Source organism: Aspergillus flavus, chromosome 2 (genome assembly GCF_009017415.1).
Source record: "Aspergillus flavus chromosome 2, complete sequence".
Taxonomy (NCBI): Eukaryota; Fungi; Ascomycota; class Eurotiomycetes; order Eurotiales; family Aspergillaceae; genus Aspergillus; species Aspergillus flavus.
The window spans coordinates 1,410,037-1,424,663 of record NC_092409.1 but is presented as its reverse complement, the minus strand read 5'-3'; the positions used below and the strand labels follow the sequence as shown (position 1 = coordinate 1,424,663).

Genomic DNA, 14,627 nt, shown 5'->3' with positions numbered 1-14,627 from the left:
TTTATACCCCTCATGGTTTATTTTGATTTCTCTTGAGCATTCGGAGTTCCGTAAAGCAAACCCACGCATCTTCCTTGCGGTGAACCATGGAACCACTGTTTTGGAGACGCGACCACGTCAACAATAGTTTATAAGGACCAGTCGGCCCAATCCAAGGGCTTTCTGAGGACACAGTCGTGGCTAAAAGGTAAACTCTTTATCAATTAAGTTCATGACAGAGTGAAATGGCTGGTCGCATGACAAACCATTCATGGGTCGATTGGGCGATCCTGTGGGGATCGTCGCCTGAGGCCGTTGGGGAGTGGAAGAGTCCCTGAGGTCCTGAGGCAACCCTCCCGCTTTCCCCTCCTGACCTTCTTTACTTACTTTTGTCCCTTTTTCCGGATTTACTTTAACTTACTCTTTCTCCCGCATCAACTTTTTTTTTGGTTTCTCAACTTTCACCACCTCATTTCACCCTTCCCCCCCGCTTTATTCCTTTTCTTTGTAACATTTTAATTTGTTTAATAGTATATTCCCTTTAATTACCTTCTGCCCTTCTCACCTCCCCGGTGCGGTGTGGGTTACTTTAGTTTCATTGTTTGCATCGTCACTTTCGGGATAAAGGACAAACCACGCGTCTGTGACTTTCCAACCCCCGAGCTGCAAGGTACCGACTCAGCGAGTCCCTGTACCTTCTACCTGATCTCTTTCAGTTGACGGTCGAGTGCATTGTTGAGTAAGTGCTTTGCTGTTTTGTTTTATCTTCAGGGGAACCTCGGAAGGACTGAAAAGGAGAACCGCCCGAGTGACCGCCGCTGCCTCGACCAGAATCATGGATCGTCTCTGCATGCCACATGCACCTAACCTCCGCAGAAAGCTGCACGGCGGTGAGCTCCTGGTTAAACATTGCATGGGTTCATAGCCCAATCACTCAGTTTGTTGGTTGCCCACCGAGACTAACGTGGACTGTCTCAATTCGCTAGACCGCCATTGAAGACCCATCGCTGGTTCCGTACCTGACTTCCGACCGACCCTGGAAGCAATCCCGACTCCCGCCCACTCACAATGGCTTCTACTGAGGAACCTGTCCCGGTTGCCGCGCCCGTCGAGGTTGACTCCGAAAATGCACCCCCCGCGACCCCAATTGAGTCGACCGTCATGTCCGGTAGCGAGGGACCGCTGACCAGCCCGGACGTCTCCAAGGACAAAGAGAATACCAAGGCCTCGCCGGTCAAGAGCCGCCCAACATCGACTACCGCCACCAAGCCGCCGGGGACAACTACAAAACGGCCCAGCTCCATGTCCGGCCCCCCGAAGACCACGTCTACCACGCGTGCGTCGGTGAATGGCAGCACCTTGAGCAAGCCTCCTACCCGCCCGGCTACTACATCAACCGTTCGGAAGCCCCTGAGCTCGTCCACAACGGCCTCGCACCGATCTCGTGCCTCGATCAGTAGCTCCGCCGATGAGAAATCCCGAGGCGCTGTGAGCTCTTCCGATGAGAAGAGGGGGATCTCTGGTACGGCGAAGCGGATGTCTCTAGTCGGGACCCCGACCACCCGGGCCCCCAGGCCGAGCTCCATTCATGATCGGCGGTCGAGCATTGCAAGCACCACCACTGCCGAGAAGAGGAGCTCTGTGTCCTCAGTATCGCGTACCAGCACCGCTTCGGCGAGGACCGCGACGAAGCCTACGACTACGTCGACTGCTCGCCCTTCGAGTTCTTCGACGAGTGCTACGCGGACCGTCACTCGGCCCTCGACGGCGACCCGGCCCACATCGACTGCTACCAAGAGGTTGAGCACAGTGACCAAGACTTCGGAAGAGGATGCGGAAAAATTGAATGCTCTTCAGAGTAAGCTGTCCGAAAGTGAGACGACCGTGACAGGCTTGAAAGCGGAGCTAGACGCCGTGAATGAGAAGCTGGCCCAGCTTTCAGTGTCTCAGACGGAGGACAGCTCCAAGGACCAGGAAGAGGCCCTCAAGGCCCTTCGAGAACAGCACGCAGCCGAGCTCGAACGACTGGCCGCAGACCATGCGGAGCAATTGCAAGCCTTGCGGGTCCAGCTGGAAGAGGCCGAGGCGACGCGGAAAGAGTTGGAAGAGAAGTCTCTAAAGGATCTGGATGAAGCCGCCAAATCCGCCTCTGCCCAGGGAGACGACCAGACTGCTGCAGCCTTGGAGGAGCTGAAGGCGTCCCATCAAGCGCAACTGGAGGCCCTGGAGAAGGAACTCGCGGAACAGAAAGCCTCTACCGCTGCATATGCCGAGCAGATCGAATCTCTGAAGGCGGAATTGGAATCGCAGAAAGCCAACCTGGAAACGGTCACCAAAGGATTACAGGAGGAGAAGGCCTTGGCCCTGGATAGGCTCGAACGGGAACTGAACGGCCGTGATCAAGTGATCGCCAATCTGAACATCGAGATGGATAAGTTAAATCAAGCCAAGGAGCAAGGAGTTCGCGCGGCGGAGGAGTCTGCCAAACAGGCGGTTTCCACCCTCGAGGAACAGGTTGCTTCTCTGACCGCCAAGCTGGCCGAGGCAGAGTCAGCTGCGAAGGGTAATGAGGAGACACCTGAAGTTGTCACTGAAAAGGTCCAGGAAATCGCAGAGCTGAAGGAGGCTATGAAGAAGATGGAGGCCGAATTCCTGGAGGCACGCGAGTCCGCCGCGAATGCGCGGGATGAGAAGATCAAGGAATTGGAAGCGGCTCATGAGGCTGCTGTCGCGAAGCTCAAGGCGGAGCATGATGAAGCCCTGGCCTCCGCATCCACGAGCCATGCCCAGGAACTCGCGGTTGCCAAGGAAGCCGCCGAATCGGCCGGTACCACTCATTCCCAACAGCTCCAGGAACTCCGGGATGCACTGGAGGCCGCCGAAGCCGCGGCAAAGAAGGGTCGGGAAGAGGCTGCCAGCGAATTGTCTGCCGCTCACCAGGCCGAGCTGCAAGCCCTCCAGCAAAAACTGGAAGCGGCAGAACAGGCTCTCAGCGAAGCACGACAAGCCGCGGAGGAGGGTGCCAACTCGGCCCATGCGGTTGCGGTCCAAGAAATTGATGAACTGAAAGAGAAGGTTGGCGCGTTAGAGTCCCAGTTATCGACCGAACAGGACGCAATCAAATCTCTTCATGATGAGGTTCACAGCAAACGGCAAGAGGCCGAGGCGCTGAAGCAAAGCCTCCTTGAATTCGAGAGTAAGACCAAGGCTAAGGATGCCGAGCAGGAAAGCCAGCTGAGAGCGCTCGAGGAGAAGGCCGCCGCAGCTGAGAAAGCCCTTGAGGAGCACCTGAAGGAAGCTTCTGCCAATGCCGACAAGCACTCCCAGGCTCTTGAGAAGACCGCTGTGGCCGAGAAGGCACTGGAGGAGCACCTTAAGGAGGCGGCTGCTACTGCCGACAAGCACTCCCAGGCCCTCGAAGAGTTGAAGGCGCAACACGCTGCCGAGCTGGAGAAGGCCAAGGCCGACGCCGCTGGATCCCATGGCGAGGCTCTTAACGAAGTCCAGGCCAAGCTCGATGCACTAGCATCTACCAACCGCGAGCTGGAGACTAGCCACGCGCAGAAAATCGAGACTCTTGAGGCGGAGCTCAAGGCCACCCTTGAACGCCATGCCGGCGAGCTGGCCTCCCACACCGATGCTCATGAAAAGGAACTGGCTGATATCCAGAAGGAGTACAGTGAGACCAAGGCTCAGTTGCATGCCGAGCTGGAAGCTCTTCGGGAGTCCAAGGCTGCCGAGACTGAGGCCGAGCACAGTAAGGCAATTGAAGAACTCCTTACTGTCCACGAAGAGAAGCTCTCTAGCGTCCGAGCTGATCTGGAATCCTCCAACAAGGCTAAGGTTGAGGAGCTTCAGAAGTCACACGAGGCGGCTCTCGCGGAAGTTCATGAGCAGCTTTCTCACGCGCAGGCAGCTGCCCAGGATAGCTCTGTCTTGGACGCCTTGAAGGCCACCATTGCGGACATGGAGAAGAAGCTGTCTGCTGCTGAGCAATCCGTTACGGAATCGAAGGAGATCGCCAGCAAGCAGGGTGCTGAGCTTTCCAGGATCGAGGCCGAGAAGAATGAGTGGGAGCAGAAGCACCAGGCCGTGAGCAGCCGGGCGAAGGAGCTCGAAGAGTTGGTGGCGGCTTCTGCCAGCTCCAAGTCGGAAGCCGAGACGGTACAGCAGCAGCTGTCTGCGTCCCTGGAGGAGCTGTCGCAGGTCAGAAGCAAGCAGGAAGCCATCCACATTGAACTCGACGAGCTGAGGACGCAGAACCGGGCGATGGAGGAGAAGCTCATGCAGGGCGAGAGGGACCTGAACGATCAGATTGACAAGAACATGTCGCTGCTCAACCAGTTGGGCGAGGTCGATTCGGCGATCTCGAGCAGCCGCAAGCGCATTCGTGAGCTCGAGGCTGAAGTGGCGGCCCTGAAGGCCGAGGGCAAGGGCGCAGGCCTTGAGAGTAGCCGGTGGGCGGCCGAAGGCGAGAAGGCCCCTGGTGGAGGAAACGCCGGTCCGGCCGCAACGGAAGGTGAGGACCTTGGTTCATCCATTGAGGGAACGGTGGGACCTCCCCGTTTATCATCAACCTACCCTTCAGAGATCCCCGATTGTCACCCCTTCACGTAACATGGTCCGTTCCCTCGGCAGACAGGCGTACTAATTGGACGGTCCTTGCAGATAGCAAGCATTCAGGAACAGCTTAAGCACATCCGCACGGCCAACGATGACTGGTATGACGAGCACCAACGGTAGGCTGACCCCCTTTGTCTTTTTTAGGGTCTAACTAACGCAGTATAGACTCATTCGGGAACTGGCCTCGGTGTCGCAACGCGCAACACCTGACCGAAGCCCCGCGATGACTCCGCAGCCGGAAAGGTCAAGCAGCAGTTCGGATGACAATCAGGCTGGTGAAGGAGCGTCGAGGTAATTCGACATGGTTGGTGACGAGGTTACGCATGACCTCGACGGATCTTTCCTTTGTATCTGATTGGATTATCGGTTCTTCTTGTATTCACTATGCAGTTGTATGTAATAAGAGCTCAGGATACCCCTGTTTAGCCTCCGCTGTGATCGCCGCTCATGCAGATTTTATTTGATTGTGGACTGGACCCCGAATGGCACTGGACAGCGAACGATGCGTTGTTCAGACTTCATGAGTTGGTCTTAGGCTGCAATGTTTTCTTTTCTTTTTTTTTCTTTGTCTTTTCTTTTTTTTTCTTTGTCTTTTCTTATGTGTGCAGTCATGGGTCACAGATTAATGCAGTGTACTATATCGAACATGTCTACTGTGTCAAGAAAGTAAAAAAAAAAAAAAAATAAAATAAAAAAAAAAAAAAAAAAAAAAACGGGAAGAACCAGTATGATATATGTTATTATCTGTGATTAACGTACCGCTGACATTTATCCTATCCATGGGTATCAATCGTAGTAGAAGACACATTGTAGTAAAACAGAAACAAACCAAGAAATATCAAAGGAATGGACCGAGGTTGACATGACATGCAAGAGAATCTCACCTCGACCGCCGCAAAGAAAGCCACAGCGCTCGCACCGGCCCCCAAAAGCCTCTCTGGGCCTTCTGCTTCTGCTTCAGCTCCTGACTCTTCTCCCTCTGCATCCGATTTGTCTCCGCATACCTGGCCGGGGTGAGGATGCGAGGTGGCGGCGACACCGGAGACCCCGCGGTCAAAGGACTATACCCATAGTGTCCGATCGGCGTAAATCGCAGCAGCTGATCGGCCGGAACACTTTCCGAGCTCTCGTGTCGTCCCAGTCGATCCTCCTGTGTTTGGAGAAACGTGTACGTTCCCCTCGTGTTCGTCGTATCGCCTTCCCCACCATGATCGATGGATGTATGTTCGTACTTTGCGGAGCGTGGTCCCGTGAGATAGTCATTTCTGGGACTTTGTCCGTCGAAATCCGAGAATAGATTCTCGTCATAGCCTTGTTCATGGCCATATCCCTGACCCTGACCATGCCCAGCTTCCCGATGAGACCCATACCCATACTCATACTCACCCCTATTCCCATTGCCAATTCCCCGAGAATGAGCATGAGAATGAGAATAATGATCCCCCGTAGACCTCCCCTCACTAAACGCCCAACACCACGCCGCATAATCATCCTCCGTCGCCCTCCTCTCCTCCCTCTCTGCATCCGACAATCCCTCATTCGGATCCCCGTCCCGGCTCGTAGACTGATTCGGTAATTGCTGTCGGGATATCTTTCGCGAGACCCATCTTGTTAGATTGGTTAGTGTTGGGCGGTGGGTGAGTGTTTGTTGTTGTCCATTGTTGTGGTTGTGGTTCGTATGTTTTGAAGAGAGGGAGTTGGTGGAGATTGAGGTCGTGAAGCTGGATGAGGAGGTTGTGTCGCTCAGGTTGGAGGGGAGGTGGATTAGGGGGGCCATTTTCTTTGAGTGGTTTGGGTTGGGGTGGGCATGTATGTATTTATTCTTTCTTGGTCTTTTAGTTTGTCTTTTGTTTTGTGCTGGTTTGGTTTAGTTGAGTTGGGTTGTGTTGTGTTGGTTGTGGGATATCAATTGAATTTAGTATAGGGATGAGTGTAGGTACGGGTATAATAGATAAATAAAAGAAGGTAAGGAGTCACCATGTCTAATTTCCAAGGGAACAAGGGCAATATAAAGTACCAGTAAACAGACAGATACGTAGTCTAGTCTCAGACATGCATTGAGAGAGAGAAAGTTGGCTAATATCGATAGTAATCAGACTAGATATTTAATAAGGAATCCCATGCTAGACAAGAGTTTCCCCCGGCAAAGAAATATAATTTTAAATAAAACAAAATCCACTTCGCCGTCACCGCAATAAAAAAGACCCGGGGCCTTTCCATAATTAGCTTAAGAACTATGACTAGTAGGAATTCAAGAAAACACATGCATCTGAGATTGCTAGGTTGGCAGCCAAGGGAATGCATGCCGAGGCTGTTGTTCGTACATTTGGCGCCCGTTTGGATTCTTTCTCTGACGCGGTCAGCAGGCGAGGATACTAAGTTTTGGACTTGAGGGTAGGACGGAGTGAGACATGGGCATTATTAATTGATTGGGTATACATATAAGATGCTCTAGTATAGTATAGTGAGTCTATTGCATGGTGCTGCAGGGTTAGCCCGAGACGCCATCCCGGCCCAACCCCCATCGACCGACTTCGCGCATGGCTTCGTCGCCGCCTTCCGCCAGTCGTCCGTTTGCGTTGGCTGCGTTCGCGCTTCCCAACACCCCGGCCACGCAGTCCCACCCGTTGCGTCCACCGCCCCAGCGCAGCACTTCGTTCTTGTATCGCTCGCCCGCCTCGCGGTCCACCGCCGCCTTGCCGGCCTGGAAGACGTCCTCCCAGATCTTGTTGGCGATCGCCCGATCGAAGATATAACTATAGTACGTCGCGCCGTAGCCGTACAGATGGCCGAAGAACCCTTGCCACGATGTGGGGGGCCGGCTGTCCGTCGGATCGGGCAGCGTCGAGTGGGCTGACAAGACCTGGTGGTAGATCGCCGTGCTGTCGATCTGACCGGCTTTGTCCGCCGGGATGGAGTGGTATGCTTGGTCCACCAGCGCCATGAGGATCTGGGCCTCGTTCTCCACGGCACCGTAGATCGAACCGTGGGCCAGCCGATCTTTCTCCATGCTCAACATCATACTCTCCGACAGCGGTTGGTCGGTCTGCCAGTGGCGGGCGTACATGGAGAGCACCGCGGGCTCGGTAGCAAACCGCTCCATCAGAACCGACGGTAATTCGGCGAAATCGGTTGCGCACCGCGTCCCGGAAATGGACTGCAACCGAGTCTGTCCCAAAATGGAATGCAGCGCATGACCCATTTCGTGGAACAGCGTGCGCACACTGTGTTCGCTGAGCAACGACGGGCGCCCCGCGCCGGTCGCTGGCGGCTCCGCGAAGTCACACACCAATGCGATCGTCGGCAGCTGTCGGAGGGTCTTCGATTGCGGATCAACCGCCGTGGCCATCCCATCGTTGGGGTGTGCCGAATGATCCATCGTGGCACACTCCGCCACTTCTTCGGAGGAGATCTCCCGAGCGCATCGCAGGGTGAAATGGGCAGGGTTGGGATGTTTGTTAGGCCGAGAGAACAGGTCACAGTAGATCACTGCAATATGTCTCTCGGCTTCGTCGACAACATCCAATCGACGCACGTCTGGGTTCCACGTCTCACCTGCAGCTGTCTCCTGTGGCACGAGGCGGACACCATAAAGGCGGTCAAATAACCGCGATAACCCTTGCATCACCGTACCCAGAGAGAAGAACTCGGGTACAGCACTCAACTCACGCGATCGCCGGGACTGCGAATATTGCAGAACGCGTTGATGAACATAGTAGGCATGGTCCCACGGCTGCAATGGAGACCCTCCTTTCATCGCCTGTAATTTGGACAGTTCTTCCTGGACATACTCGCGGTTGCTGCCCACCAACGCCGTCAGAAAGTTGGAAACGGCCTCAGGGCTTTTCGCCATTTTATCACTGAGCGTCATGTGGCCGAAGCTGGCGTGGCCCGACAGCTGGGCGAGTTCCGCCCGTTTGCTGAGCAGTTCTTCCAATCGGTGGAGCTGGCGCGAGCTGGATGTTCGGGTCGCCAGATAAACTTCTCTGCGGACGCCCTCGTCGTGAACCGACCGTAACGCTAGCCGTGGGATCATACCCGTCGTCGGAACCGACGCGGTACGATTCCATCGTCTGATCTGCTGGACGAGAATGGGGTCCAGGCCCCGCAGACTATTGGCGCCTACCACCACTTGCGATTTGGCAGGCTCGGCGCTATTAACAAAGTTTGACCCTAGCTGACTGATGTCGTTCGATAGGTTCACGAATCGTTGTCTTTCATTTGGTGGCATGTGAATAGCGGAATTGGAGAAATCCTTAATCAGAATCTGCGCCACAATTTTCTCCTCCTCCGACCAGTGCGAAGTCACATCCGGATTGCTGGCAGCCTTTTTCAGCTGATCGTTGAGCCCGGTGGTAGTATTCAGAACATTCATGTACTCGAACATTAGCGCGTACGCCTGCGTAGCCGCCTCCTGCACGCGCGGGTCAGGGTGAATGACTCTGATAAAATCTGACAGGTCGATCACTCGGCAGAGCAGATCACTCAGCCGGTCAAGATCCCGAGCCATGTCCCGGTATTCCTCCAACGTGGATGCGGCGAGGACTTTGGCAACAATCGCTTGACATCTCTGCAAGGATACATTGGCAAAGGCGCGAAAACCATCGGGGTTGGTCAAGTATTGGTTCTGAACCAATCCGGTGGGCTTGGATTGGGTGGCGCTCCGCTGCGAAAACTCTCTCCAAAACGGTTGCGAATCGAACACTCGTCGAAGGGTTTCGTCATTAGACTTCTTCTGGGTGGAATGGTTCGTGGGGGCGTAATCGTATACATCCGACTGGGAGGAGGGCGACGCGGCTGTTTCCAAGGATCGACGAGGCTGCTGCAGTCGCTGCAGACATGCTCGACAGGTCCATGGCCGACGCCGGAGCGGCATCAGCATGTGTCCTGCCATAGGAGCGAAGAAAGCTCAATTCAGCATGGGTTTTGTAAAAATGACTGTCAACCTTCAACAGTAGACCGTGTAGAGTTGACAGCAAGGAAAGTAGATCTTAAATAGTCATGAGAAAGGGAGAGAAGAGGGGAAATGGGGGAAAATCAAGGCGAGAGTCAAAGAGTCTAAAGAAGGGCCGGACGATGACGGAGGAACAGCCGAACGCCCGCCGAAAAAAAGTCTTGGCGTAGTCACGCTTTCCCGTGAACTTCAACAAGCCCTCAGACGACCTTCAAATCACTCCCCGTCTTGTTCTTCCGTCCATTGGCCTCGCGCAGCATGTCCTTTCGGCCGATGTTCCAGCAGGTAGACTCCCTGGCTCTTCCGTAATCTAAATTCAAGTATTATTGTTCGGTACTGACTCGGTTTAGCGGGCTGTGGCCCCCATCGCTGCCACTCTTTTGGCTGGAGGTGTAGCCTTCTATCCCCGGCGAACCGCCTTCGCTGAGGAGCCTAAGAATGATGTATGATTCGACCTTAGCTTCCCTGGACTAAGAGGGATCTAGCCCCTACGTTCAAGAGCCCCATCTAATCATTGCGATTCGTGCAGAGGAAACCGATCTATGATGACTTCCCGGCCGATATCCCGGAACCCACCAAGTCCCTTCCTCTGTCTCCTCCCAAGTCATCTCCATTCTCCTCCTCGTCCCCTACTCCCACAGACATCTTGACTGCTCAGGTCCGACACGCCCGTCTTTTCCTCTACGAAAACTCCCTCGCCGCCGAGAACTGCTTCAACGACTTCCTGTCCCGGGCCCTGCACATCGAGAACGCTTTCACCAACACCATCGCCTCGTTGGCCCCGTCGCCTGAGTCTGGCGAGCGTCTCCTCCCCGGCGGCGCCTATGTCATCGTCTCTGCCATGGCCGGTTCTATCGTGTCCCGCAACCGTGGTATCCTCCTGCGCACTGCCTCGCCGCTCGCGTTCGGTACCGTGGCCGCCTGGACCCTCCTGCCGGTGACGATGCGCAACATCTCCGACCTGGTGTGGGAGTACGAGAAGAAGGTTCCCGCTATTGCTGAGCAGCACCTCTACCTCCGTGAACGGGCTGAGCATATCTGGTCTACTGGCGTGGCACACAGCGGCATGGCGCGGGCCATGATGGAAGATAAGATCGGAGAGACTCGCAAGAAGCTGGAGGAGCTGGTCAGCAAGGGTCACTAGATTACTGCATTTCCAATCCATCTTTCCTCCTTTGTTCGGTTGTTTTCCTTGTAGCGGATGCCATTTGGAGCCAGTGCTGCGACTATCGGCTGGATGGCTTAAATTCCATTGCATATGTGTACTTTAAACAGTTAGATTCAAGGACTTCCTGTTCCGCACATTCTCGTCATATCTAAAATTCAGTGTAGTAGAAACTTGTGCGCAGGCCCGCTATGAAATATTGACTGAAATTGGGAATCCATCAATTGGTATATCATACCCCACTCGACCATCGTAACTCCGGAGACTCATGATACTCTACAAACAAGAAACTCTACGATCAAGATACCTAATCACCAGGTGATCCACATCCCTATTCCGTCGCCGGCGCAGGACTTCCTGACGGTGGCGGAGACCGGATCCCTTTCGGCGGAGGAGGCAGCGGCGTTCCCTTTCGTGATGGAGCGTAGTCCTCTTCTTTACTCTTCTGTTCTCCCTCGGCAAAGTACTCATCAAACGCCCGGTTAGGCGAAACGGCATATTGACGGGTCTTGCCCCGGCGCGCAGCAGGTGACGGACCAGGCGCTGGTGACCCAGAAAGGCTTCGTGGCGCCTGCGATGCCAAGGGAGGCGGCGCTGTCATATTGGCGGGGACCAGAAAATGACCGCCAGCAGTAGCACCAGGTCCGGCACCCTGGCTCTGAGTGGGATGCATCGGATCCAGAACGGGTGTGGAAGTGCCATCTGCACGCGTTTCAAATACTACCTCGCCAGGGCCTTCTACCTCCTCGCCCAACCCAACGGGTAGTCTGTGTAATGCACCGTAGCCTAGCTCGGCCCCTAGTGCGCCCTCACCACCCCAGCCTCGGGTGGGCACCAATTCGACCTCGCGTACTACGTCGAATTCGCTGTTGTACACCCACAGCACCAGTGTCCGGTCGAGGTGGTCCTCCACCAATTCTCCCAGTGCGGATTCTCCCCGTAACGTTCCACTAGGCGTTCCGATGATGTAGTCTGAGTGTGGAAGTAACCCTGCCCTGTATGCCGGGCTGAGAGGTGATGGGATGTTCAAGACATGCCAGATATGTTGTGTCGAGGAAAGAGGCGCGAGCTGCAATGCAACGCCCAGCGTAGGATTAGATGGGGAGATTGGAATAGAGACGGTGTGTGTCTTCTGACCCTATACACAATCAATTTAGTCAGAGTAAGATGTGGTCTGGCGAGGTCTGGACAGAGCCCACCTTTGCACTCCAGATTTCAAATGTCACACTGGAGCCGGCGCAATTACGAACTTCTGTAGCGAAGAGATTCGGGTCTGGATAGTCCTGGTCATAGTATAGTTAGTACATCACTTCAAATGATAGATCCTGTATATGCACCCACAATCAGACGCCCATTAATGCCAACAATGAAGTCAAACCATGGCTCCAGGGGCAGCTCCGGGTCCTTGTTGCGGAGTACTTGGAAGCCAAATGCATTATCGCTGGTGGCGGCTCGAGGCTGCTGGACTGGCTCGCCGTCCAGGTGGCCAATAAAGCGGTTCAGAACTCCGAACATGACCGGCCTTGGTGAGAATGGTTTATAAGGTGAGGTGTATTAACCTGAGAACAACTCCGAGTTCTGGTGCTGTAAACACGATCGCATTGTGGAGAGCTGCTGCCCAGTTGCAAACCAGACAAACACCCACGTTATCAACTTATCGGCATCATGATTATTTATCGCGCTTTCTAGATTTCTGTACGAAAGTCCAACAGGACTTCAAATGATGGCATGTGATAGATAAAGGCGTAAACTACTGAGTGATATCAAGCTTTGGTCTTTTCCACCTCCAGTCATGTCTGGAGATCACACTACAGAGGAAGCTCCTCCAGAGGTTCACCATTACAACGATATTGGAGAAGTTCCTTGGGATATCCAGAAGTATGCGACTACTGCCAATTCACCCTAGCGTCCTCTATCTGGATACAAAGCTAACTCTGCGCAGCTATTGGGCACAACGCTATAAGATCTTCTCCAAATATGACGAGGGTGTCTGGCTAACAGACGATGCATGGTTTGGCGTTACACCTGAGCCAGTTGCTAAGTGAGTGGATGGTTCACTGTCTTTGAGATTCATGGTGAGCTAATAACATTGCTGCAGTAAGATAGCTGAGCATATCGCCAGCGCGGCTCCCGCGTCTCGCATGGTCCTGGTTGATGCATTTGCTGGTGCCGGAGGTAATACCATCGCCTTTGCGCGATCGGGTCGCTGGAAACGAGTTTATGCTATCGAGAAGAATCCGGCAGTCTTGCAGTGCGCGAAGCACAATGCTAAGATATATGGAGTTGAAGATAAGATCACCTGGTTTGAGGGTGACAGCCTCCAGATCGTGAACAACCAACTCAAGGACTTGGGTCCATATAGCGTTCTGTTTGCAAGCCCTCCATGGGGTGGTATGTTCTTAATTCCCCCTGCTTGTCAATGTTTTCCACGATGCTTACACATATACAGGACCTGGGTATCGCTCCGACAAGGTATTCAATCTGCGCACAATGGAACCCTATTCCTTGGCTACATTATACGGCGAATATGCTTTGTTTACGGAGCATATGGTCCTCTATCTTCCTCGGACATCGAACGTGAAGCAGCTCGCGAAACTAGTCAAGGATGGCGAAAAAGCAACAGTGATGCATTATTGTATGGAAGGCGCTAGCAAGGCGCTGTGCATCTATTACGGCGGGTTCAACCTCCAATAACTCTAATTTTACTCTTTCGTGGCTTGACTTCAACTTTGGTAGTATTCTCTCAAAGAGAATCCCCAAATAAACCTGAAGAGACAGCTAGCCGCCCAAGTTGAGATTGACAAAGGGCGCGATATTCGTGGATTCATCAGCGTTTAAATGGCCTTCGAGGTCTTCAGGAACCCTATCACTATATATAAGCACCGGCTCCGCACAAAGCTAGTATATAAGCTACAGCGCAGCATACAGCAAGAAATTGCTTCGGAGGTGGTTCAACTTGAATAATGTCAATGAAGCTCATGCCACAGGTGGGTTCATAATGTGATTGTCTCCGGGCGTCGAATTTACAAGTGTCGTCTCGGACGTCAGTGGAACACTTTCGAAAACTTTTTGAAAGGATTATTGGGACAGTCAAGAGTTACCGCATTACAGGTCCTATTTATGTAATTTAGGAAGAATATTTGATTCCCTTTGCGACTGAAAATGTCGCTATTATCGGTTCTTAGATCGTTTTACAGTGGACAAGAGGTTTAGAGAAGATAAAAAGTTTTTCATTTGAGCAAATCTGGGTATCATATAAACTCCAAGTCCCAATTATATCACCAACATCAAAGTCAAAAAAAAAAATCGGAACCAAACACCTTTCAGACCTCCTCAACACCCACCAAATCTGACCGACCGAAGTCAAGACGTCAAGACAAGGTAAAGATCATCACCACTCCCTGGACAAAAGGCACTCGAACAAGCTCACCGAAGCAAGTCGTTCGCAGATACCAGCTATCGAGGCGGAAGTAAACACGGCTTCACTTTAGGGCATTGAGGACATGGAAGTCATCAGCAAGGGTGGAGATTCTGTAGCTCTTTAGAAGAGTTCAGAGGTGGGACGTCTACTCTAAAGTGATTCTTTGAACTGTAGGTAAAAATGTTAGCAGTCATTCTGGGTGTTTGAATTTGTCCTGATATTCCCAAGGTAGGGAGGGGATGAACTTACGTAGAGTCGCTTAATTTTCGAAATGGATGAGAATTCGGCGGTATTTATGGTAGACGGAGTGGCGCTAGTGGGAAGCGAGGTCATGTGTCAATGGATCTCTACCAAGTAATTTTTACGTATGCTCGAGTAGTCATCAATGAAACTTCCCGATGACCATGATGAAAGGGCGGCTGATCATTTCAGCTATAGATAGAGTACATAACTTAATAACTGAATGGCGCAAACGAGAATTGCGA

General features: G+C 53.1%; 6 protein-coding genes across 6 annotated transcripts; 3 read left to right on the top strand and 3 right to left on the bottom strand.

Moving 5' to 3' along the window:
- Positions 1-1,047: 1,047 nt before the first annotated feature.
- F9C07_9886 (M protein repeat protein) lies at positions 1,048-5,245 on the top strand (the record flags this gene model as incomplete). The annotated part of the gene is made up of 3 exons (XM_041284570.2): positions 1,048-4,530; positions 4,648-4,718; positions 4,768-5,245. 3 exons carry the CDS (start codon positions 1,048-1,050, stop codon positions 4,895-4,897), a joined length of 3,684 nt encoding a protein of 1,227 aa, XP_041142319.1. The 3' UTR covers positions 4,898-5,245.
- Positions 5,246-5,482: 237 nt separating this feature from the next.
- Positions 5,483-6,379, bottom strand: F9C07_9885 (uncharacterized protein; the record flags this gene model as incomplete). Its single annotated transcript, XM_041284569.1, has 1 exon — positions 5,483-6,379. The coding sequence occupies one exon, from the start codon at positions 6,377-6,379 to the stop codon at positions 5,483-5,485; it is 897 nt and encodes a 298-aa protein (XP_041142318.1).
- A 714-nt stretch (positions 6,380-7,093) lies between these two features.
- Positions 7,094-9,496, bottom strand: F9C07_9884 (metallopeptidase Mip1; the record flags this gene model as incomplete). The annotated part of the gene is made up of 1 exon (XM_041284576.1): positions 7,094-9,496. One exon carries the CDS (start codon positions 9,494-9,496, stop codon positions 7,094-7,096), a length of 2,403 nt encoding a protein of 800 aa, XP_041142317.1.
- A 318-nt stretch (positions 9,497-9,814) lies between these two features.
- F9C07_9883 (putative mitochondrial protein) lies at positions 9,815-10,700 on the top strand (the record flags this gene model as incomplete). The annotated part of the gene is made up of 3 exons (XM_041289350.1): positions 9,815-9,841; positions 9,907-9,999; positions 10,086-10,700. The coding sequence occupies 3 exons, from the start codon at positions 9,815-9,817 to the stop codon at positions 10,698-10,700; spliced, it is 735 nt and encodes a 244-aa protein (XP_041142316.1).
- Positions 10,701-11,052: 352 nt separating this feature from the next.
- Positions 11,053-12,236, bottom strand: F9C07_9882 (golgi family reassembly stacking protein; the record flags this gene model as incomplete). The annotated part of the gene is made up of 3 exons (XM_041289340.1): positions 11,053-11,859; positions 11,921-12,004; positions 12,063-12,236. The coding sequence occupies 3 exons, from the start codon at positions 12,234-12,236 to the stop codon at positions 11,053-11,055; spliced, it is 1,065 nt and encodes a 354-aa protein (XP_041142315.1).
- A 68-nt stretch (positions 12,237-12,304) lies between these two features.
- F9C07_2126564 (RNA cap guanine-N2 methyltransferase-domain-containing protein) lies at positions 12,305-14,050 on the top strand. The gene is made up of 4 exons (XM_041289349.2): positions 12,305-12,599; positions 12,664-12,762; positions 12,820-13,112; positions 13,171-14,050. The coding sequence occupies exons 1-4, from the start codon at positions 12,514-12,516 to the stop codon at positions 13,413-13,415; spliced, it is 723 nt and encodes a 240-aa protein (XP_041142314.1). The 5' UTR covers positions 12,305-12,513; the 3' UTR covers positions 13,416-14,050.
- The last annotated feature ends 577 nt before the right edge of the window (positions 14,051-14,627 follow it).